The following is a 25,597-nucleotide window of genomic DNA, read 5'->3' as shown; positions in this document are numbered from 1 at the left end:
TTGCCTTTTCAGTGGCAGACGTACCCCCTGGGCTCTCCTTACACAACAGTGGGAAGGCATGGAGATTTCTGGGCCCAGTAGAATCTATTCTCCACCTCTGGACCAAATCTGACCAAAGCTGTTTCTCAATAGTCAGGGAAAGGTAAAACACATCAAAAAGTCATTCACATGGAAGTCTAGAACTTGTCTTTTCAGAGCAGAGTCTAAAAACCAATTGGAATCACTCTTTACTCTGAAACCCATCTCCTTTTCCCCTGCACTGTCACTTAAAGTTTTTTTCTCCTTGGATGTTCCTAAAGTTTTGGCCTCTACTGACCTGGCCCCCAACCTTCCTGCAAAGAATCCACAAATATATGATGGCAGACAATTCAGATTAAAAAGAACCTGGAAACTTCCCATAGTTTTGCTGAGAATGCAGCAATAAATTCAATACCTTCTATAAGGTCTTCGATCGCTTTCCTCACTCCCCTGTCAAAGGCTCGAGCATCAGCAGGGCTTTGGAAAGTAAGTCCAAACTTCCTATTGTCGACCTTCCAGTGATGAAAGGTTGGGTTGGCTTTGGTGTAGACCAAGTCCTTTCTCACATAGCATTCCAATACCACCTGAAGGATTGAAACACACAGGCGGGTTACTTGTGAAATCGTCATGATTGCATCTGGTTACAAAAATCTAACTAGGAACCATTGTCCTTGGTGGCAACTAACGAAAACCCTCCCCTCTGCCTTCACGAATCTTTGAAGGCTTCTTGGAGGAAGGCTTTGTCTGCCTCTGTTGACCATCCACTCCTTGCTACCCCACACCCTTGGTGGTCCTCGCTGTATTGCTGTACCCCTTAACCATGCTCTTTACCTCGCTCATTTTCCTTCCTCCTGCCCCTGACTAGGGGGCACTAAGCTGAGGTCCAGTCTTGGGGCTTTGCTCTGTTACAGGTTGACTGCTTCTACATCAGGGGTCTCAATCTTCCTTCTCCTGTCCTAATGGGTGTCTCTCAGTGACCTCAAATTCAACAAGCTGAGCAAATAACTAACTTGCTCTGAAAATTCTGCCCCTAGTAACTTCTCCTTATCTAGCAATGCCAACCCCTCTCTGTTCATTCTCTCTGGCTCAAATCTCTGTGGTTTTCTTTTGCCTCTTCGGCTTTCTCTATCCCCCGTATTATTAGTCACCAAGTCCATTTCATTTTTCCTTCAACATCTTTTGTATCAACCCTGTTTCAATTGCTACTACCGTGATCTAGGTCTCTACTAACCTTTTACCTGGATTATTAGAACAATCTCCAAATTTCTAGCAATCTCGTCTCAGAATGGCCTTTTTACTAAGCTACGACTTTGAGCAGATTGTCTTAGACCTTTGACCTTTTTATCTCTAAAGCGGAAGCAACAACAACCTTATCAATGAACGTACACATGAACATGCTTTGAAAACACCAAACAGTAAGAAACCTAACAGGGTCATACACGCTTCCCAGTATAGCGCATTATGTTTTACTCTTTTATTTACTTCAGTTTTTGTCACCTTCACAATTTAGTACTTGGTTTTGTATTATTCTCTAACAGTTTTGTGTGCATTAGTCTTGTTCCCCTAACCAGACTGTAAAAGATCAAGATGTTTTATAAAATAACTCCCTCTGTGTGTAGAGTGCTATTGCTGGTAGATACCAGAGTTTAAGATTATAGAATAAAAGAGGCATTGCAATCATGTGAATGTAAACTCCAGTCTTTATTCATAGAAAGCTCCAAAATACTGACAATATTTATTTCTATGGTTTCATTTTATATATATATATATATATACACATATATATATATCAAAATGATTTTGCTAAGTTTTACTAGCTTTGATCTTGTTCTGGCAAAGTTCTACATTTAACAAAATGAGATCTTATTAATTTTTAACTAAGTGAAAGAATAAAGGCCTGCCTAAATTAATAAAAATTCCAATTAGAGAGAATATCTTTAAATGAGTACAACTTTCAAGAATACGTCTAAGCAAACAGAAATTAAGCATTGCCTAATAAATGTTCCCTAACTTAATAGATGAGAATAATAGTCAAATTGGCATATCAAATAGCAGTCCCAAGCAGTTAACTTTATTCCATTGTATTGAAAGAAGACAACAGTCCCCTCGTACAGTTCTATTTATGATTAAATTGCTTACTATGGCCATTTTCCCCTAAGAATAGCACAATGATTAAATGTCAGCCCAGCCCCATTCCAAATTGGGGAAATCCAAATAACCAAGGCTTTAACTAACAAATGTTATCTATTTTAGAATTTAATAGTCTCAATGCAAAGTCTCAAAATAAACTTTTTTGTAAAAACAAAGACTTCTGGTTTTCTCCATATTTTTGGAGTGAAAACAATTAGTCTTTGGTTGACATTTTCTGAGTTTAAGATTATTCCAAAGGTACATCTTCCTACAGAAGTGTAATAAGTTCTTAGAAAAGTAAAGTTCAGCCACCTAAATTATGTGAGGGGGAGGAGGCCAGATACCCTTTCTTTGTTCTCTTAAACAAAATTACATCATTACCTATCTAAGTTTAATGACAAAAATGAAAACGTTCAAATGCTTTCATCTTCCTAACAGGTATAACCCCTCTAGTGAAGTTTTGGCATAATAGGTATCAATCTTCTAGAATGAAGTTTAGGCGTTGACTTAAAAGTTGAGAAAGGCTTTTAAAAATAGCTTTTTAAATCAGATGCGTGGGGAGAAAAAAAGTGATTATATATTCTTGTTGGAGGTTTCAAAAAAATCGATACAAGAAATCCATATTGTAGAAGATTTAAGTAATTTAGGTGAGTCCATGAAGGTTCCATTCTTGCCCATCTCACCGTCCCTACCCTCAACGCCTCTCCCTCTCCAGAACTGCCCACTGTCAGTATGGTAGACACAACTCCAGTTCCCTTCCTGCAGCTTCTTTACATATGCATGTAAGTTTGTGTGTGTGAGTCTGTTTAAAAGTAGCCAAACCTATAAATTGGTCTTCAACTTGCCTTTTTCCCAAAAACATGTCTTGGAGATATAGGAAGGTAAAAAGGATTCTGTTTAGTGACTGCATAAATAATATTCCTCAGTATGGATATATTAAAATTATTCAGCCATGCTCCACACTAATGGGCATTTAAGTCATTTCTAATTGGTCGCTTTTACATTGTCTAATGCTGGAATGAACATCCTTGAACATGTTCTCAAAGTTTGGTCTTTTGGGAGCCTTCCCTCTGCACCCCCAGGTCCTTTCACGGGGTCTGGGATGGCAAAACTATTTTCATATATTAAGATATTTTTGCTTTTTCATTGTGCTGCCAGTTCTGCTAATGGTGCAAAAGGAACGGTGGGTAAAACTGCTGTGCTGAGGCATGAATCAAGGCCAGGCAGTGGCACCAAACAGTACCAAAGTCACTGGATTCACCACTGTCACATGGTCAAAGTAAAAAAGGCCAGTCTTATGTAGGATTGTCCTTGATGAAGCAGTTAAAAATTATTACATCTTGACCTGTGAATACACATCTTTCATCTCGTGTGATGAAATGGGAAGTACACATAATTGGATTCTCATATCTGCTTCTGCATTTGATCTGCTGTAATACGTTGCTTTGGCTGAAGTATGGGAAGAAACTCTGGCTTTGCACAAATGTGTAGTTAGAAAAGGGAAGAGTATCTCTCACAGCCTTTTTACTTCTACTGCATGGGGAAGAATGTCGATTGTCTCAAGGAAAAACGTGTGTAATGGCTGCAGTTGTGAGTTGAACTAACTACTTCCCTCATGGATCACCAGGTTTACTTGAAAGAACAGCCTACAGGTGAACTATGGTTATTCAGACTTGGGTACCTCGCAGACATTTTCTTGAAGATGAACACAGCGAGCCTGTCACCTCAAGGAAAACGAGATATTTGTTGCCAATAATAAAATTTCAACTTTCAAGTGGAAATTAGAATTTTGGACAGTTTCCCAATACTTAAGACTTTTCTAATGAGATCAGTGGTGATATTAAGAAATGTGATTTTTGATATTATAGAATTAAATGTATCAACATTTGGAAGATCTATTTAACTCAGTAAACCATTATTTTCCAAATGACCAACGCATGACATTACAAAATCAGGAATGAGTAAAAGATCCATGCAAAGAGAAAGATAAACCAGTGGATTTTAATGTAATAGAGTATAAAAAGGTCATTGATATGGTTTCAGAGTCCACATTTAAGAAACTACTACAAGCCGAGTTTTGGTGTAGCATCAAAGAAGTATATCTATGATGATCTGAAAAGGCTATTAAAATATTTCTATGTTTTCCAACTACATATCTGTGTGAGGCTGCATTTTCTTCATATACTTCAACCAAAACATATGGCCACAGACTGGAAGCAAGAGTAGACATTAGAATGCAGCTATTTTCTATTAAGTCAGATAATAAAGAGATCTGCAAAAATGCAAAGCAATGCTATTCTTCTAATCATTTTTTTTCTGGAAAATAGTTATATAGTTATTTGCCTATTCTTGCCTGTAAAGAATGTAATTTATGCTAACACTACTGTTTAATTAAGATTTTTTAACAATTTCAGTTTTAATTTCTAGTATGGTAAATATTAGTAGCTATAAGCTACAAGATAAAAGCATTTGGGGGTCCTCAATACACTTTTTGAGTGTAAAGGGATTCTGAGACCAAAACTCTCTGATAACTGTAGCTATCCATAAAGCTCTGCAGTCTATTTCCATAGGATAGGGTTTACATGTGGACCTGCCAAGTAAAAAGGAACACACATTTTAAATTAATATCCTGCCAAATTGCCTTTCAAAGAGCTTTGCCAGCTGTAACTCCCATCAAATGTGTGTGGGAGTGCTCACAGACCTGCGCTGGAATGATCAACCTTTTAGATTTTGTGATTCACCTTCATAAGGTAGTTCCTCACAGGATTCATTTCAGAAGTAAAATCCTCTAATCCATCTAAAATAAGATTCAACTCAGAAATTTTTAGTTTACATATAATTTCTCAGGAAAATGTGATTGTCTCCAACTCACCAAAAATTATCCAAATAACGACTTTGTGAATGGATATTTAGAACACAGACTTTTCCCGTAGAAACAATGGAAGTTCAGTTCACAGGCGTCAACACAGAAGTCAAGTAACAACAACAAAAACCAATGTGCTGAATTCTAGAACTGCACTACATTGGAAAAACTACTGACAACAGTTTCTATCAGAAAAGGCTGGTTGTCCCTGTTGGAATACTGGGAACTCTGATACCATCCATTCTCTGTATTCCCAAAATGATCTCCACCCACTCCTCGCCATCCCACCACTGAGGGGGACGGGTGTCCTTCAACAACCCCATCCCATTTGCACAGCTTCCAGGAGGATTCATACCCTCCAGTGGGCAGAAATGCTGCATTACGTAAGCTTGGGGGCCAAAGGAGGAGTCACCATATTGCCATAAGTGCGTGTGTGGGGTTGTGTGTTAGGAGTCCAGGATTTACCAGAGTGTGAAACAGGCACAGTGAGGGATGGAAAGATGCAGAAGCACATCTGGGTGTATGGGTGTGTGATTTAACTACTAGTGGAGATAATATATAAAAGTCCAGAGTGTAGAGTCACAGAATGTAAGGGGGACAAGAAGAGGGAGAGAGTGATGGAGAAACATGACAGGGGAGGGGATGAGGCACACAATCCTTGTGCAATAGCAAGACATAACAGAAGCTGGTCCACAGCCAGGACTGTCCTATTCCCATGCAGAGCTGGTATGAAGGGACCAGGTTTTGGCTTCACAATGAAATGGTTCCCAGCGCTGGCTCTGCTAATGACTATGTGCCCCAGACTGAGGAAATGGATCACTTCTTGGAGAATTGAGGTTCCCCATTACAAAGTGTAGATAATATCAATAGTATCCTCCTCCTTCAGAATGTTGCAGGAATTTAACTGAGGTTATTTACATAAAGGGCCTCAAACAAAATTGTAGAAGCTCACGATTACTATGGTCAAGTCGGTGGTACGATACAAGTTTATATATGTACCTATAAAATGAAAGGGCTGAATCAGACAATCTAAAGGCTATTTCAGGTTGACATATTCTATGACAAACCACAGAAATACCAGGAAAAAACAGACCTAAAAAGATGTAACCATTCAGGTACAATAATTTGCTAACACAAAAGTAGTAACAGTAAAAATAAAAAGGGAAAAAGTGAAAAAAAATTTTTCTAGCAAAATTTTTGTAGGAAAAGAACCCCAACTAAAATAAAAAAGGCAAGCAATAGATTATAAAAATATTTGCAAATATGTAGATGAAGATGAGTATATTTATTATACTTAAAGGGCATACATATCAAGGAGAAAAATCAGGCCCCAAAAGGTAAATATGCAAAGGACACTGACAGATAATTCACAGTTAAGACTGTTTAACAAACAGAAAAACATTTGATCTCATTATTAATCAACAAGATACCACTGTTACTCTAATCAAATTGGTAAAGATTTAAAATATGTGACCCTCAGTGTGTTAAAGAAAATTCTCATATATGCTGGTAGCAGCTCTTTGTACAAGTATCAAAAGTCATAAAAATTTGACCCCTCAAATTATTCCAAGTAAATAATAAGTGTGGAAAATGCAGATAGATAATACTGGGGGTAGTGGGAAGGGAAGGAATCTTAACATTTGACACTAAGGAGATCCTCAAATAAACAATGGAACGTCAACCTGATACCAGCAACATGGAAAATTTCTTATGAGAATATCTTATGAGATATAAAACTTTAGGGACTTCCCTGGTGGTCCAGTGGTTAAGACTCCGTGCTTCCACTGCAGGGGGCAAGGGTTTGATCCCTGGTTGGGGAACTAAGATCCCATATGCCATGTGGCCCAAAAAAACAAAACAAAACAAAACCACACCACACACACAGATATAAAACTGTTTATGAGTTCTGATTACAGCTAGGTAAAAATAAAAATATACACAAAGGGAAAAAAACTATATCAAAGGGCTAGAGGTGGTTATGCACATGCGAGTTTGGCTCAGTTTGGGGTCAGAGTGCCAGGGTATCAAATACTGGTTCCCGGCCCCCAAGATGGGTCATCCAGAACAAGGAGTCTTTCTGAATCTTAGTTTCTTCAGTTATAGCTATACAGGCTACTGTAAGGATACAATGATACATCTTAACTAAAGGGCTAGCATTGTACTCAGCCCTTAGGTAAATGCTGGATCAAAGGTAGTTATTTCACTTTTTCTTGTTAGTGTGGTTACATTGCCTTTATTGTGAATATCTTATAAACAAGAATGTTTTAATTATTTGACTATTATGTAAGGAATTTCTTGAATGGCCATGTTTCTTAAAATGAGCTATATTCTCCCTTTACATTTTCATTCATTTCATTTTCAGAAATGAATCAAGTGTGAAAATACCATTTCTGTTCATCCATATATAACATTTAGAAATTGTTCTGCCTTATTTTGTAACCTTTATAAACATTAAGAAGTGGTTGCAGAAGAAGATTAAGTTTGTATACTCAGCACATAAAGCTCAACACATGCCGCTGTCAAGGGTCTCAAATGTATCACTGACTTATTCCTGTGGTGTCTTTGTATTTTCTCTGTTGAGATACTGCATGATCCTGCACATTTTGAATCAATGGTTGGCTCTGGAGTACACATTCCAGGATCGAATACAGATAGGAGCATATTCTCCCAGATTCAAGGCCACCAATTAAAAATAGACAATTTTCCTTTGTATCATAGATTCCTTCATAACATAGAACTGGACATCCAGTCCTTCCATGAACTATGTTATAAACTATCAACGCCCCCATCTTTGTGAGATAATGATTACTCTCCAAAGTGCCTATTTTTGAGCATGTAGAATTGTTACAGGAGTGTAATGGCGCTGCTTTTTGTTACTTTCTTTTACCAAACATGTTTTACCCATTACCTTATGAAATAGAAGCTGCAGTATTTTTGAGATAAACATTTATTTAGAAGTAACGTCAGACGACACTTCCTCTTTGCATTCTATCTCTCACCATCCAAACCTTGATGGCATGCTCCATGAATAAACCCAATGTTTAAAAAAACTCTGACTTCACAGCTCACTACGATGTGATTCATAATAAAGAACATACTTTCGTTTTGAACATCTTGTTACAGTGACAGAAAGACAGCTTAATTAATCAAGACGCAAATAAGACAGCCAAATGCACGACTTCTAAGCATCTGGGTTATACGGTGTGTAGTAAAAAGTGACTTCACTGAAAAGCCAAGGTTAGGGTTTGCAATTTGGCGCCAGTCCCGTGAATTCTAACTTTGGAAGCTTTTGCAAGAGTCTGAAGTCAGAGAAAGAAGGAAAAAAATACCTACAGGAAAAGGGCTATGATTTAATGTCAAGAAATCAGTCGTTGCTAATTTAACCCACGCGTTGCACGTCTGCCATTACCAGTTTGTCTTTCTGTCGTTCACCATGGATGAGAAAGCCGCTTCGTCCATTGCCTTCGGGGTGCATGACCTTACAGACCCCCACGCGACTGATCCCGCCTCCTTCCTGTGGGAACCATCCCCCGCTGGAGTCATCTCTGGTCATAACCACAGCCTTGACGCGCACAATATAGCTGTCACTAAAACGACAACAACAAGAAGAATGGGGCATGACAATGGTCTGGAGCTGGAGGACACGTTTCACAGTGCAAGGGGACCACAGCCAGCATTTTTGGGACTCATCAAAAGAAAATCTACGCCTGGCAGCAACCTTAAAAGATAGCCTGTATCAATGTTCAGGGAAAAACCCAAACTCTTAAACTCAATATAAAAGTACGTTAAAAAAAAAAAAAAAAAAAAAGACGCCCAGTCATTAAAAAATAGTTGTGAATCTTTGAGGATGTATGCAAGCATAACATTCTCCGGTTTCTAGGTGGACATATTAATAATAAAACGAATGAACTTCTATCTGCAGTTTGGTATCTATAAGTTCGGAAAGACGAATCTATTAACTTAAGAGGACATTATGGTTTCAACCCTTACAACTTGGTTTATAATGAATGACCAAAGCTTAACATTTTATAAGGATAATAATCTTCTGATTTAGCATTAAGTACACGATAGTCCACTCCTAAATCAAATTCACCGTGCGATCATTTATATTTCAGTTCAAATACCCTTTACACATGTGTAGCCTTCTGTTTATGATTTTATTTTTTCCAGTCTAAACTTTGATTTCGCAATAAGTTCCTTTGCACATTGGCCAAAAATCCTCTTTCTCCTCCAGAGACCAACTCTAGCTTCTTTTCATTCTTCATCACTTTTCCGAAACTTATTTGGATTTTCGGCAAGGCCATTAAATTCTCACTTGCTGTTTTCTTTCTTGGAACAACATTGCTTTTTTTAATCCTTCAAACATACATCCCCATCTTCTACATGCCAGGCACTGTACCAGATTCTAGGGAAACAAAGATGCAGAGTAACATAGAACCCTCTCTTTCTACGCAGCCCAGGCCCAGTGCTCAGAGCCTAGCCGGGCAACCTGCGATCTGCCAAACACCACTCAGACTGTCCCCCTCTGCCCCACATCCTTCACCTCACTCACCCCCAAAGGCAAAGCCACCCAGGTTCCCTACCACCCCCTGCAGCTCACCCACTACTGTGACCCAGCTCCCCTCCCACTGTGCCCCGGGGACTCAAGGGCCAACAACCCCCTTTACTTCCTAAACCCTTCCTTTCACACTTGTTTTTATTGTGGTAAAATACACATAATGGAACATTTATTTTAGCCATTTTAAGTGTACCATTCCGTGGCATCAAGTACATTCACGCTGTTCTGCAACCATCACCAGAACATCAACCATCCATTTCCAGAACGTTTTTCATCTTCCCAAACTGAAACGCTGTACCCTTCAACACTAACTCCCCATCTTACTCCCGGTCTCTATGAATTTGACTACTCCAGGTACCTCCTTTCACTTTCTTAACCTAAATGAAAACGCGCTCTGGCTGAGTCACGTGGCCCACTCGTGTGGCTGCCTTCTCTCTCCTGCACGCTTCCCCCGCTCAGCCTAGATGCGGGGTAGGGTAGCCACCTCTACTGCAGGCTATCGGCACTCTCTGCAGTTCCTCTGAAGCTCACAAGTCTAACCATGCCCCCTTCCTCAGACCTCTGGTCACCTCTCCTCATTCCTTGACGAGGTTAGCAAGTGCGCTTACTGTCGCTCCATCTCTTCACCATGACCCCTGGCATGATTCTTCATAGTTTCATCATTCATCCAGAGGATCCTTCCCATTCTTTGACCTCTCAGTTTCCGGAACTCTTCTCCTTCAGTGTCCTTGTCTCAGCCACCCAGGCCTAGGTCACTCTCTTGACCTTGTCAGTCTTAAGCATCCCGCTCTCCAGCCGCCATCTCCCTACAGTGCAGCTCACACTCTCTAGATTCCAATAATTCTTTACCTCCCCAGGGCCAACAATCTATTGTGCCCTGTTCTCTACACCCTCATGTTCTCACTTGATTCTCTGCCCAACTTAAGTTCCATGGTCTATCATGATACTCTTGCAGAAAACCTAAACATGTTTGCCTTCTCTTTCCTTACTGAAGTTGCCCAGTGAAACTCCAAACCCTGGTGAAATCCTACCATCTACTTAACTCCATGCCCTCAATCAGGATGCTGCACATGGCCAGAGGGAAAGACCCCACTCTACTAGGCTCATAGGTCTACTTTCGAAGTCCTAACCACTAAACTCAAGTGGGTCTACCCAGCATCCTGCTACATTTCCCTGATCCATCCTGCCCCCTCCCTCTCAGATGATGGATGAGCATGCTTTAATTTCACTGAGAAAACAGACACACTCAGAAGAGACCTTGCACCGGCACCCACTAGCACGCCTACTACTTGGTACCAGTATTTGCTGCCTCCCCTCTTTTAACTATGCCTAAAGGATCCATGATCTAAGCCGGGGCCAACGACTCCACTTAAATATTTTCCATGTGCTAACAGTGCCCCAATTCACATTTCCATACCCAGACCTCTTCCCTAAGCTTCAGATCAGTAAAACCAACTGCCTATGTGATTTCTCTGCTTTGGCATCTAGTAGGCACCTCAGTTAACATGTTTAAGACTGAACTCGTGATTCCCAACTGGCTCTTCCTTTGAAATATATCCAGAACACTTCTCTGATGATTGCAACAGCCTCCTAACTGGCCTCCTTACTTCCCATACCTGCCCAACTTTCTAAGAAAGTCGAAAGGTAAGTCAGACTAAGACATTCTATTCAAACTCTCCAAAAGCTTCTTATATTACTCCGAGTAAGAGTCAAAATCTAGTGCGTATCTTACTCTCCTCCTTGCTCATCCCACTTCAGTCCCATCGGCCTTGATGGTCCTCCACATCAAGCACCCTACCTCAGGGCCTTTGCACTGGTTATTTCCTTCGCTTCAAACCCCATTTCCCACTCTTCTTTCCACACACCAACTAGGCTCATTTCCTTAATTCATTCGGGTCTCTGTCCAGGGTTATTTCATTAGAGAAGATTTCTCCATCCACTTTATATAAAGCAGCACCCTCCACTCCTCTTAAATCTTCTCACCGTGCTTTGTCTCTCTACATGCTACTAAATCAACATCTGCCCTGTTTGCCCACTTTTCCCAACCAGAATGTAAACTCCATGAGAGCAGGGACTTTGCCCTTTTTGTTTACTGCTATATTCTTAGAACCTAGAGTGATGTCTTTCATGTAGTAGGTCGTGGAATGAATGGGTTAAATAGACAATACTTGTAAACAGGTTTTAAAAAATTATTTGCAGCTAAGAAAATCTCTGAGAAAATATAGTGTTCAATACTCATTTGCTTATGAGCCACAACAGCTTAACTGGGATAGGCTAAAGATTTCCTTTTCATTAATAGGAAAATTGAATTTAAAAAGTCACATGGTTTCTTCATTAATCCATTCACCTCAGGATTCAACATGCATATTCCTTTAGATCAGAGAGATTAAGAACATTTTATAATATTTGTTTAGTTACATACACATAATTTGAGAATATACTCCCCCCACATTCCCCATTTTTTCTAGAAAAACTAAGGGTTCCCAGGATGTGTAATTCTCTAGTATGAAACACAGCTTTCTCAAATCGTCTGTGAACGTACTGTGGGTTCATCCCAACAGGAAATGGCCAAGGTGAATAAATGAAACTCTACACGCCTCTTGCTAAAACATGCTTTTACTTTTTTTTGTTGCGGCTGTGTGCTTTTCTCCCTTCCTTTGAAGGGATTAAGTAAACACGAAAAAGGGAAGTTTGCATTACTTATGTTGGTGCCATAAACTTATTTCCAAAAAGTATTCATTTATTAGAGATTCAAACAAATACCCCAGCCCCTGGCTTCCAGACTACAGGGGCTGTTAATTTTGGCCTTTGACTGTGGTCTGCAGCATCCTCTTTTCCTGCCCTGATTCCTTCAATGCCCATTCCCGAGGGCACAGATTTCTCTGTGGTGCGCTTCTCTATGGTTACACCAGTTTAACAGCTGAACACCAGTTCAACTGTTAAACTGGTGTAACTGATTAGGACCTGGTGTTGAGAGTGGGGAAAGGAAGCCCCCCATCTCCTCTGGCAGCAACCCCAATAGCCAGCATTAACTGAGGCAAGTGACTGTTGAAAACAAGACAGGGGGGATAAAGTGTTGCACTAAAAGCTGCAAAGGGTGTCTGCATAATCCAGCTGCATGGCCGCATGCCAACTGCTTCCTATCCATGGTGTATTTACGTTATTCAGGCACTCACCCCGCCCAGAACAGAAAGGACAATGAACTGTACTACCAAAAAGGTATAAAGACGGAAAAAACTCCCTTCCCACCTTCCCTCCCTCTTTCTGGAAAGAATTAAACAACATGCTTACGCCAGATGCGGGGTTTGTCTGTGGGGTGCAGGATGAAGCAGGAAAGGCTAAAGCAGATGCGTTTCTTCATGGGCACAAGAAAAATGCTGCGGGTACGCTTTAGAAAATTCCCCCAAAACGCTATTGTCAACAACAATAACCTCATGCTTCTGAAAGTTTCAACTGTTAAACTGGTGTAACTGATTAGGACCTGGTGAAGTTCCAGGCGTGGGTCCAAACACAAACTGAATGGAGCCCTCCCTAGTGTCTGAACTTGAGTTAAACTGACCCTAAGAATCAATGTCATTACAAAAGGTGTTTGACCACCACCTGACCACTGCTATATCCTTTATATGCATTTTGAGTAAAACTGGCTTTTTCAAATTGGGCTGGGGATCTGGCCAAACGTGGTTCCTTGAAGGACAAAGCTTTGCACTCCCCACATGTAGCCTTTTTTGTAAAACCAGGACTTGCTGTCCTGCAATCCACTCAACATGCAACAGAGGTCGGTGACATCCCACGGCAGGATGGGGAGGGAGAGAAAGAACAATTTTAAAGCTAGATTTTTGTTTTGGGGTGCTGATTCCAAGGTGGCACAAGTAGTTCTGGATCTCAGGCCTTTCTGTTCTAAGCTGTCCTCCCCAGATTCAAAGCAGGCCCTGTCTGGGCCACGTTACAGAAGTAAACAAAGGGATTGTAGGAAACAGTGATGAGGCAGCATTGTGTCTGTAAAGAATGTTCAAAGCCAGACAGGTCAGCACTGCCTTGACCTTCTCAGTAGCTGAAGAAGCCTCTTTTGAGCTTCAGTTTCCTCATTTGCAAAAAACGAAGAAGAGTATACCGTGCCGGCATGTCCTGAGGGTTAAAAGCAGTAACTGAGGGCTTCCCTGGTGGCACAGTGGTTGAGAGTCCGCCTGCCGATGCAGGGGACACGGGTTCATGCCCCGGTCCGGGAGGATCCCACATGCCGCGGAGCGGCTGGGCCCGTGAGCCATGGCCACTGAGCCTGCGCGTCCGGAGCCTGTGCTCCGCAACGGGAGAGGCCACAACAGTGAGAGGCCTGCGTACCGCAAAAAAAAAAAAAAAAAAAAAAAGCAGTAACTGAGGTCCAGTGTGTGATAAAAAGAAGCTTGGTCAACTGTAGCCATCATAATTATTTTTGCTGAAAGGCTGACTTTAATTACAAAAGCAGGTCCTTTAAAGGCAAGCCTGCCTGGCCACTGAGGACTGGGTTTCCTGACTGCCTGCCTTTTTCAGCTGTCGGGGAACGGAGTGGCAGGGAGGCCTGTCAGGCCTTGGACAGCAGGAGAAACAGCAGATTTATAAAGAACAGGTCTGAGCCTACATCTCAGGCACACCTGGAGAGAAGCAGTCCGTCTGCCGTCTGGGAACTGGCGTTCTGCTCCTCCCCCTCTCCCACTGGCTTCAGAGATAGAGCCTGCAACTTTGACATCCCCCATAAATACTTCCCCCGCCCCCGCCTCAGCCAGCCCTTATCTGATCACAACGCTCCTTTATCTCTCCATTATGCTAAACATTACATTCATTTCCTCCCAGCCCTCTTTTCCATCCTTCTCCACTTCACCAGACCTGAGAGGGATTAGTCCAGATCGCCGCCTCTCAGGCTCCCTCTCGGTCCCAGCACAACCACAAGCCGCCAGCTGAGCCAAATATAACACCACGTCCTCCAGGGGGACGAGGGCCACTCTTCACTGTAATCACACGCCCGGCCCACCCCCAGTCTTCCTTGAGCCTATAGATTTAGAAAAGCTCTTTGATTTAATCGAATTGTTATGTATATATAAAGTATTACATGTATGTATAAAACATATGTGTGTGAAATGTGTGTCGTCATCTTTTTAAAAAGGATCAACAAAATATTTCAGCAGAATCAAATGAGTTGAGAAGCCAAAGAAACTGGTCATATTCTATTTAAAAGGGTGGTGGTTTCTTGAGTTTTATTAGGTATCAACTACTTAAGAATTTTTTTTAAGTAGGCTGCCCTGGTTTTAGAAATTTATATAATCCAAACTTTATAAAGTTTGGAAAGGAAAGCTGTACATAATGGAGTTTTATGCATGGTGGAAACGTGGTTTTCAGCTCTGTACAAGCCCCTACAGGTAGAACACTAGCTCTGCCCGCTTATTGTCAAGCAAAATTTGTATTGTTTGTACGGTTAGGCCATTACAGGCAACAGTGGTAAGAAAAGCATCTAGAGGTGCGAGACCCCACAGGAGCCAGTTCTGGTGAAGGCACCTGGCTCTCCTCTCAAATGCTAATGAGCAGCCACTACGAAGGAGAGAAGAACTTTTCTGAACATTAAGTGTTTGCTTCTTAAAGAGAACTGGCTTGCATGATATCAGAGTTGGGGGAGCTAAAAAGTGGGCTAAGATCACTCAAGAAAAAGGCTTCCCCACAGTTAACTTAACATCCATGAAATCAGCCATGAAGTACACTTGATGGAGAGTCGTCTTGGAAACTGCCCTACCCCCATATCTGCTAGTAAGAGAATCCATGTACCTCGAACAGGTACTGACACCATAACTTTGAATGCATGGCACCAAGGCCCTCTGCCAGGGGCCAGATTCACCCAGAGAAGAAAGCAGGCTCTTCATCCAATCTTCATAGTGTCCCTGCATTTCTGAGATGCTGCAGCTCATCTTGCTCATGTAGAGTCATTCCCCCAGAGGATACAGCAGAGCTTTTATGTGTTTTATCTTTGTGATCAATTTATGCAGTTTTAAAATGGCATGTAATGAGTTTTCGGAATGGAACCCCAATATATAACATGGTAACTGGAAGGTGGTGGGTGCTTGCCTTGCAATGACTGGGGATGTAATCTTCATCCAGAAACTAACTGGGTGGAAAGCAGGGGTTCCTGCTTATACTGTGGAGTGTGAATAGGTTTTCCTCCTTTACTATGTTCTGGGCTCAGAATCTGGGAGTGAAGGTAACTAGAAAATGTTTTAGGAATCCCCACTTTATTATTACTTTTGGCCGTGCCACATGGCTTGTGGGATCTTAGTTCCCCGACCAGGGACTGAACTCGGGCCCTTGGCAGTGAAAGCGCAGAGCCCTAACCACTGGACCGCCAGGGAATTCCCTAGGAATCCCCACTTTAATCCTGCATCACAGCTAGTAAGTTCTGCTGTCCTGCAAGGTCACTAGAGCCCTTCATGTCCAAGTACCACCCTGACCCAGAGGGGGAGGTATGGGGCATGCTCATTCTCATCCTTACATGCCCCATATAAGCCCAGCATCTTTGTTGTTCATGCTACCTAGCTACCCTGAAGCATATAAATAGACCTACTCACCCACACACTATTTTATAGTGCATGTATTAAAAGGGGTTGTTTTCTCCATTACTACGAAGGACATTGCCAGCATGACTGATATTTGAAATAGGAATGATTCTTAAATTTAATAACTTATAAATAATTCCTTAGAACCAATCCTAGGAAGTTGAAGTTTATTAGACATGGGCCTCTAGTACTTTTATTTTCCTACTGAAAATTTAATACAAAAACTCTCCTTTAGAATAACCACTGCAAACTCGTTTTTATGAGCTAGTGTTTCCATGATTCAAAATAAATGCCCCTACCTTGTTTATAACATTATGTACAATACTTTCCTTTACATTACAATGTGCATTTTCCAATCTCCAAGTGCTACCTCACACTTTCAGGCCACAAGAGCCAGAGTAGCATGTACACCGAAAATCATTCTCTGGCACGTGGGGCTGAAACACACACCCTGCAGACGTCCATGGGAATGGACACCCTGCCGGCTGTCCCAAGTGGAGGGTACTTGCTGTTCATGGGTCCTGTGACCCATAATGGCCAAGAAAAGGAAATAAAGCCAAGACACAAGGAATAAAGATCAGGGCTGGAAGTTAAACATGTAAGCTTGAGAGATGCTTAAGAGGTCTGTGAGGAAATAGTTGAGGAAATACCAGAGGCAGTTAGGGGTCCTCTGACATCCCCACAGCCTGGAAACACTGATCAGGGAGCACTCTGGTGAGCTAGAAAAAGCTACAGCTGGCGAGGCAAGTCAGAGCTTCTCGTGGCCCCTGATCCCTCACCTCAGTGGCAGCCCCAATTCCAAGGGCAAACCTTCACACGCTGAACGGGACATGATGATACCCACGGCAGTGCCCAGATATGCTGGAGGTTACCTTACAAAACACTGGTTTTGGGGTTTCCTTCTCAGCAAGGTTTACAAAGTTATATTAGAATCACTCCACTGTACTGTCTTTAAAACACAATTTAGGGCTTCGCTGGTGGTGCAGTGGTTAAGAATCTGCCTGCCAATGCAGGGGACACGGGTTCGAGCCCTGGTCCGGGAAGATCCCATATGTCGCGGAGCAACTAAGCCCGTGCGCCACAACTACTGAGCCTGTGCTCTAGAGTCCGCGAGACACAACTACTGAGCTCACGTGCACTACTGAAGCCTGCACACGTGGAGCCCATGCTCCGCCACAAGAGGAGCCACCGCAATGAGAAGCCCATGCACTGCAATGAAGAGTAGCCCCCGCTCGCCGCAACTAGAGAAAGACTGCGCACAGCAACGAAGACCCAATGCAGCACCCCCCGCAAAAAATAATAATAAAAAAACACAATTTAAAATTTAACCTCTAAGCTTTCCTCACCTGTAGTTTGAACAATCATAAATCCTCCACAGTAAGAGAGTGATTCAGCTAGATTATACTTCTGTTGCTCTCGATTTTTTTTTTTCCCTTTTGGAAAAATCGTTTAACCAAAACCTTTTGATTTTACTTATTTAATATATCCAATGTCTTAAGGATGGAGCTATAGTTCTTTTTTTTCTTCAACAAAAAAACCTTTCCTACCTACATTTAAATTCAGAACTTAAATTCAGAAACCACAAGAATACTATTGATAAATATATAATATCCACAATGATGGATCACTTATAACTGGGGCACAATAAAGATAAAGGCATTAGAGCTGTTATGCTAATGTACAACCTAAAACCATAACACCGGGCAGTGTTAAACCTGGGCAATAAAGTGTTGGCTGAAGTAAATCTTAGCACCCGAAGGCAATTTTAGAAGTTGTGTCTAAGACAGATTTTTTTAATGGCTCTTTGGCAACTCTCCCTGTGTCAATATAACTTTCCTGAGCAACTACCTCTTGAGGTGAGTAACGTACCCAGCTGGGAGAAGCAAAGCCCGGCTGAGGTCAAGCGTGGAGAGAGAGGGCAGGACAGGCATGGTAGTTACTGTACAATTGGTGAAGAAAGGAATCATTTTTTCTTGAAATCTGAAGATTATTTGCTCTAATCTCTACTAATAGCAGAAATCCTAATTTCCCCACCCTGTGGATCCAGGGAACTGGAGATTCCTGGGCATATGGGCCCCTTAAATCCTAGGTGGGTTTCCTGGTTGACAGACCACTCCGGACCTCTGTATCCTTATTTGTCAAGTATCTCTACAGTGGATAATTACCTTAATAGGAGGCTCTGGAATGCATTTTAAATTATATTTGAGTTTTAGGGACTTCCCTGGTGGTGCAGTGGTTAAGAATCCACCTGCCAATGCAGGGGACACGGGTGAGAACCCTAGTCCAGGAAGATCCCACATGCTGTGGAGCAACTAAGCCCATGCGCCACAACTACTGAGCCTGTGCTCTAGAGCCCGCGAGCCACAACTACTGAGCCTGTGAGCCACAACTGAAGCCTGTGCACCTAGAGCCCGTGCTCCACAACAAGAGAAGCCACCGCAATAAGCCTGTGCGCCACAAAGAAGAGTAGCCCCCGCTCAGCAACAAAAGACCCAACGCCGCCACAAATAACAAATAAATAAATAAGTTTATTTATTTTAAAAAATTATTTTTGAGTTTTAAAACACTGGCTCCAGAAAATTAACTCATATGACCCTCCACCGTGAACAAAAATCCTTCGATTTGGAAGTAAATATAATACAATTTAAAAAATTTTTAATTTACAATCCCACTGAATTCAACAAAGTTAAAAAAAATTTTGGAAAATATTTCTTTTTAAAAACCCAGCATCAAATGATTCTCTGCACTGCCTCAGATGAGGATTATGTTAGCACAAGGGGGATAATTCCATCTTAGACTCTTCCTTTCAAGACAAATCTCCTTCACCAGGCAAGGCTGCCAGGCCCAGCCGGACATGTCTGCATCCTGCCTCCACTCCTCATTCCTTTTACCTGTACATCCAGGAACCATATCTGCTGTAGACAGTTACTGAAATAACAAATAAATATATCCATGTATCTGTGTTTTATTTTAATGTGAATTCTACCATAGCCTTATACACAGATTCTCTAACATGGTTAACATGGATTATTATTATTATTTTTTTTCCCGTACGCAGGCCTCTCACTGTTGTGGCCTCTCCCGTTGCGGAGCACAGGCTCCGGACGCGCAGGCTCAGCGGCCATGGCTCACAGGCCCAGCCACTCTGCGGCATGTGGGATCTTCCCGGACTGGGGCACGAACCCGTGTCCCCTGCATCGGCAGGCGGACTCTCAACCACTGCGCCACCAGGGAAGCCCGGGTTAACATGGATATTTTAAAATCACCTAAAACATTTTAGGAAATCATAGTAAGATTTATCACAACAGTTCATTAACATTAAAGGCAATTGATGGGAGATTTCTGAGTTACTCTCAAAAATCATCAAAACACGAACAACTTTGACATGAATAAGCCTCTTTAAAAAATGAAATTTATCTTATTCAAACCAAAATAGAATGAATCTGCTTCTTACAGACTGAAATGGTTCTGTCCTAAAGGGTGAGTTTCAGGGTGATCACACAGTGCGAAGTGGGGACAGGAGTCCTGGTAGGCGAGAGGCCAAAGTCTGCATCTAGGTTTATGATTTTGCTTTTATTGTCTGCTTCTTTGCTGAGCCCAGAGTTCAGTGGGGTTCATAATTAATCAAGATCAAAGGATTACCAACTTGAAACAAACAAAATAACCCACAGCTAAAGAACCCTTTCTTCCCCTATGTTTTTCTCCAAAAACAATTAATTTTCTTTGACTTTCCCTCCGTTTTACACACCCTTCCAAAAATGGTATTTACGATCCACATTTAAACCCCCAAAGGCCAGCTAATGGAAATGTGAGATTACTAAACAAAATTAACTCTCACCACATTAAAGTACACATGTGATAGAAAAATTGGTACTTCAAAACACAAACGGCAAAGGGAGTTGCTTAAAGTTAATAATCTCCAATTCAGGTCTTTAAATTGCAGCCCTTGAACTTCTGCGCCTGACTTTCTCAGAAATCTTCGCTTTCTTAACAAATTAGAGAAAACAAAAAGGAAGAGAGTGCTTAATGATCACATGCTGAATTGATCCAGGAGAAGCACACCATATCTGCAACTTACTTTGAAATGCATAAAAAAATAACAGGGTGTCTCGGATGGACCGAGGGATGGATGGATAGATTATGTGGGTGATAAAGCAGTCAAAGTAAAATGCTAGTTTGCAGGCTGGAGCTGGTGGGTGTTGACTGTATACATCTTTCAACTTTTCTGAACACTTGAAGATATAGGGAGAAAGAGAAAATTTATAGTGCTAGATTCTAAATGGAGATCAACACTAAACCTAGAAGATGCTGACAAAGGTACTGAAAAGTCTGCTTACTTCTCCCCACGTGATCCAGGACACATTTTCCATTTTTTTACCTGTCACCTACCACCCTCCACTCCAAAGCAAACCATGGTCAAAAGGTTAGGAAACTACTTTATCAACCTATGTTAATACCAACTTCTAAAGCTATAAAATCCTTTACAAGCCAGTCTTTAATAAGACCTGTTCTCAAAAGGAGGTGATAATTTCGCCCACAGGGAGGAAAGTCAGCATGTCCTGTTAGCAACAGGCTGACTGGATTATGATCCACTGGACATGGACACCCTTTCAAGAGGCAAGAATTACCAATTCATTTAATTCCTTTTCTTCTAGGATTCTGCCACCTCTCTCATCAGAGATGAAAAGCTTAACAAACAAATAAAGCACACGTGAAGCATTTGTTCTCCCTGAAGAATTCTGGACCTCTTCCTTTCCCAGGGAGAGACTAGAATAGAGGTAGGCCTGCACGGAGAGCTTAGGTCTTCAATTATAACTAATGAAGAGCCACACAAGTTAGTTACTCACTTTTTAAGCTAGAAAGAACCGTAGAAACTATGGACTCCAGACCCCTCACTCAGATGGAAGAATTAAAATCCAGACTGGAGGGCTTCCCTGGTGGCGCAGTGGTTGAGAATCTGCCTGCTAATGCAGGGGACACGGGTTCGAGCCCTGGTCTGGGAGGATCCCACATGCCGCGGAGCAACTAGGCCCATGAGCCACAACTACTGAGCCTGCGCGTCTGGAGCCTGTGCTCTGCAACAAGGGAGGCCGCGATAGTGAGAGGCCCGTGCACCGCGATGAAGAGTGGCCCCCGCTTGCCACAGCTAGAGAAAGCCCTCGCACAGAAACGAAGACCCAACACAGCAAAAATAAATAAATAAATTAATAAACTCCTACCCCCAACATCTTCTTAAAAAAAAAAAAAATCCAGACTGGAGAAGGGACTTGTTCAAGGTCACTGGCATTAGGGACAGCTAAAGCACTAAGATCCAATCAACAAACAACTCTCCCAGACTCCCCACGCTTTGTTTTAAAGGGGTCCAGAATTGTGTCAAAGGTCTCATATCTCAGCTAGGTCATCCAGAGGGTATAAGAGAGGTTATTCTCATGGGTCTCTTAAAATGTACTGGATGGACAACTGATTGTCAAAGGAATCAAAGAGCAACGAAGAAGTATCACTAACATAGCCGCGTGCAAAAATAGCAGAGCTGGGGGTGGGGCTGGGAAGTCCTCCTCAGTTTGGCAAAGTTTCACAGCAACGGAGGCAAATCCTCATTTTTGGATCCACAGGGTGTAGCTAGTACCCTGCGTCAGCAGACTTGACCTCTGTGGCACAACTCCTTCTCACTCCTGGCTGAGACACCCCAGACCCACTGAGCCCCAGTCTGTTCATGTATAAAATGAGGGAGGGGGCCCAATGACCTTTGAGGTCCCTTTTCAACTTTGGTCTCTTTATAACTTTGTGTTAAAAAAAAAACCCACATGGCTGTAAACCCATGCCAGAGGACTTAGCAAATATTCTACAAAAGCATATCAGAAAACTTTCAGCAGTGAAATGCAACTGAAAACATCTTTCGAATTGAAGAAAAACTCTGAAACCACAAAGACCTGAAACCATGACAAACTAACAGATAGGCTCCCTCAGTGAAAGTGGTATTATGCAATTATAAAGCTCCCAGGAGCAAAGCTGGGCTATCAAAGTACTATGAAAAAGCAAGAAAATGATGAAAGTCGCGTTTTAATAAGATCCTTTGAACAAAATACGTACAACCTAGCCATCCGGCTGGGATTACACATCCACAAATGTGAGATTCTCCTTAGCCACAATGGAAGAAAATCGCCAAGACATACTTATGGAGCAAATTCAGGCAAAGAAGAGAAGAGAAATTGTCTCTTTTCTCCCAAACAGTTCATCCTATAAGCTTTACCATTTGACTCAAGACAGCCACTCCAGTACCAATCTTTACTACTTTCAGAGAGAAAGAGGGAAAATGTTAAGAAAAAGTAATGAAGCAATTGCTTAACTTAAATGTGGGGAGAGACATTTACTTGTAGGCCTTTGATAAAGCAAGTCTGTGTACTTCAGGTTTCCCATTGGGTCCAGGCTGCTTCAATGTCACAAATGAGCTCTGGTCAAAGTTTTCTTGTCGGGGCTTCCCTGGTGGCACAGTGGTTGAGAATCTGCCTGCTAATGCAGGGGACACGGGTTCGCGCCCTGGTCTGGGAGGATCCCACATGCCACAGAGCAACTAGGCCCATGAGCCACAACTACTGAGCCTGCGCGCCTGCAGCCTGTGCTTCTCAACAAGAGAGGCCGCAATAGTGAGAGGCCTGCGCACCGCGATGAAGAGTGGCCCCCACTAGCTGCAACTAGAGAAAGCCTGCGTGCAGAAACGAAGACCCAACACAGCAAAAAATAATTAATTAATTAATAAACTCCTACCCTCAACATCTTAAAAAAAAAGTTTTCTTGTAAATCAGTTGTTTGAAACGAGAACGTGATTTCCCCACAGAACAACCTAAAATGATGAGCAGCAGGATTCCCAATTCGGTCCATGGAAGCCTAATCAATTCCTAAAATACCTGAATCACAGGCCTATTCCCAAATGGTTTTGACTGCCCGCTGACCATCTCCTTAACAGAAGCCTGTTTCCCTCCTCTGGTGGAACAGCCAGTTCCACTGGGCTCTGGCTGGGTTTTGCCACGAGTTTTCCTCCCTGGGTGTGGGGTGCAGGAGAAAGGGCAAGCAAGGAGAAGCTCTTAAACTCCTCATTTAGGCTGCATTTTGGGTCCCTGGAATTTGGCACTACTGGACCTTGAAGAGGGCAGAAAAGAGCCAGCCTGACGATCGCCTGCTAATAAGGCTGAGAAATCTTTACACCTATGCAAGCAAGCAGACAAACCAAACAGAAAGCACGTAAGGTACCCAAACTCACAATGACTGGTTTAAATGCAATGTGACAATGGTACCAGTACCAGCGCTTTAGGAATGCCAAACAAGCGTCCCTGGGGAAACTGTTCTTTTCTTTTTAAAAAAAATAAATTTATTTATTTTTGGCTGCGTTGGGTCTTTGTTGCTGCACACAGGCTTTCTCTCTAGTTGCGGCGAGCGGGGGCTACTCTTCGTTGCAGTGCACAGGCTTCTCACTGCGGTGGCTTCTCCTGTCACGGAGCACGGGCTCTAGGCGCGTGGGCTTCAGTAGTTGCAGTACACAGGCTCAGTAGTTGTGGCTCACGGGCCCTAGAGCGCAGGCTCAGTAGTTGTGGTGCACGGGCTTAGTTGTTCCGCAGCACGTGGGATCTTCCCGGACCAGGGCTCAAACCCGTGTCCCTTGAATTGGCAGGTGGATTCTTAACCACTGCGCCACCAGGGAAACCCTGTTCTTTTCTTTTATGATGGCAGTGACTGCTGGTGAGCAGTTAGAAAGGCAGTCACAAGGCAAGGCTCACAGGATCAACACGCAGCAGTGACTCGACTAGTTCTTGATTTATACATAGAGGGACAGGATTTGACCTACGAGGGCAATTTCCTTCTGAGATATTACAAAACAGAGCCATCCCCTTGGTACACGTGCTTCCACTCAGTTTCTTTCCTGCCATAAAAGAACCGGGGGGTAAGGAGAATGTGTAGGCCAACTAGCTACCAAGCTGGCTCACAGTTTCACACCATCTTCTTAAAATATTGTTTCATTTGTAGGAGAGTATTCTAGTTTGATCTCAGAAAGAACTTCCAAGGAACATGAGAGATAATTATGAAGACTAATAGCCATTTGATTTTAAGACTCACGATCTTCACGGATAATTGAGTGCCTCGGGAGCTAATAAGCTGCAGAATATGGGCTTTCCTGGCTATCACCAACATGCTGGCTCCAGGGAGCCCCACCAAGCTTTTGGTCATGCATTCAGCGGTAGCTAAAGACCACTGCCTGAGGCGAGTCAATCCAGCAGCCAGGGCCAACTTCTAGCAGAGAGCTTTACAGGCAAGGTGGCAGTCTGTGTGGCCCAACAGATGCAATTACACTACCATGAAGCCATGTTGTGGCTACAGACTGCTATCTAGTATCAGGAAGAAAGGATGAAAGGGCTTCTGTCTTAATGCCTGATCAAGAGGAACTACTCACAGCCCAGCTCATTCACCAGTGTGCTTCAGCAGCCTCTCAGGACTAAGCCCACCCCTAGGGAAGTCACAATCCCTGAAGGAAGCACCCTGGACTGAAAATTGTTCCATACCCAGCAAATTCCCACAGTGAGAAACTCGGTATATGAAAGCTCTTGTGTAAACTGAAAAGGCTAGATAAACACAGAGTGATTTGACACGATGGCACTTTTTCTTGTGTGTCTGCATGTAGGGAATTAACCCTCACATTTATTGAAGGTCAACTCCTATTTCAAAAGGCAATTAATTTCACATCCACGTTCACTGAAGCATTACTCACAATAGCCAAGAGGTGGAAATTACCTAAATGTCCATCAGGGGATGATGAAAAAAGAAAATACCTACAACAGAATATTTTTCAGCTTTAAAAAAAAGGAAGAAATCCTGTCATATGTTACAACATGGATGAACTTTAAGGACATTATGCTAAGTGAAATAAGCCAGTTCAAAAAGACAAATACTGTGTGATTTCACTTTTAAATTCCATCATCTAAAGTAGTCAAACTCATAGAAACAGAAAGTAGAATGGTGGTTGTGAAGAGCTGGGATAGAGGGATATGGGAGTTGTTTAATGGGTATAGTTTCAGTTTTTCAAGATGAAAAGGTTTGAGAGATGTGCTGTACAATAACGTACATATAGTTAACACTGATACACTGGACACTTAAAAATGGTTAAGATGGTAAATTTTATGCTATGTTTTTTGCCACACACACACAAAGTCAATTAATTTGAGAAATAAAAAGGGGCCACTTGAAATAGGTATACTCAAAAGGACCCCAAATTCATAAATTTGGGACTTTGGCTAAAGAACATTTCTATTGTCCTTAAGTAAACATTACCTCTATTTTAAAAAACTCACAAAACTCTCCTCTAATTATGAATGTAGCATATGTCCATTGTGCAAACTACATACATTATAACCACGCTTTGATTTAAGAAATATTCTTCTATACTGTGAGGAACGATTAACAAACTAC

The 25,597-nt window shown here is 42.2% G+C and overlaps 1 protein-coding gene across 2 annotated transcripts in view; it reads right to left on the bottom strand.

Annotated features, from left to right (window-relative positions):
- The window catches only part of SPRED2 (sprouty related EVH1 domain containing 2), a 126,574-nt gene that overhangs the window by 23,231 nt on the left and 77,746 nt on the right, over positions 1 to 25,597 (bottom strand). For both annotated transcript variants that reach the window (XM_081254248.1, XM_081254247.1), the window contains 2 exons: positions 8,421 to 8,598; positions 434 to 602 (listed from right to left, as the gene is read on the bottom strand). In XM_081254248.1, coding sequence (XP_081110374.1) covers positions 434 to 602; positions 8,421 to 8,598 — 347 coding nt within the window. The remainder of the gene's footprint in view (positions 1 to 433; positions 603 to 8,420; positions 8,599 to 25,597) is intronic.

The sequence above is a fragment of the Mesoplodon bidens genome, assembly GCF_964165515.1.
Source record: "Mesoplodon bidens genome assembly, chromosome: 14".
NCBI lineage: Eukaryota > Metazoa > Chordata > Mammalia > Artiodactyla > Ziphiidae > Mesoplodon > Mesoplodon bidens.
This window is presented reverse-complemented; position numbering and strand designations above follow the sequence as displayed.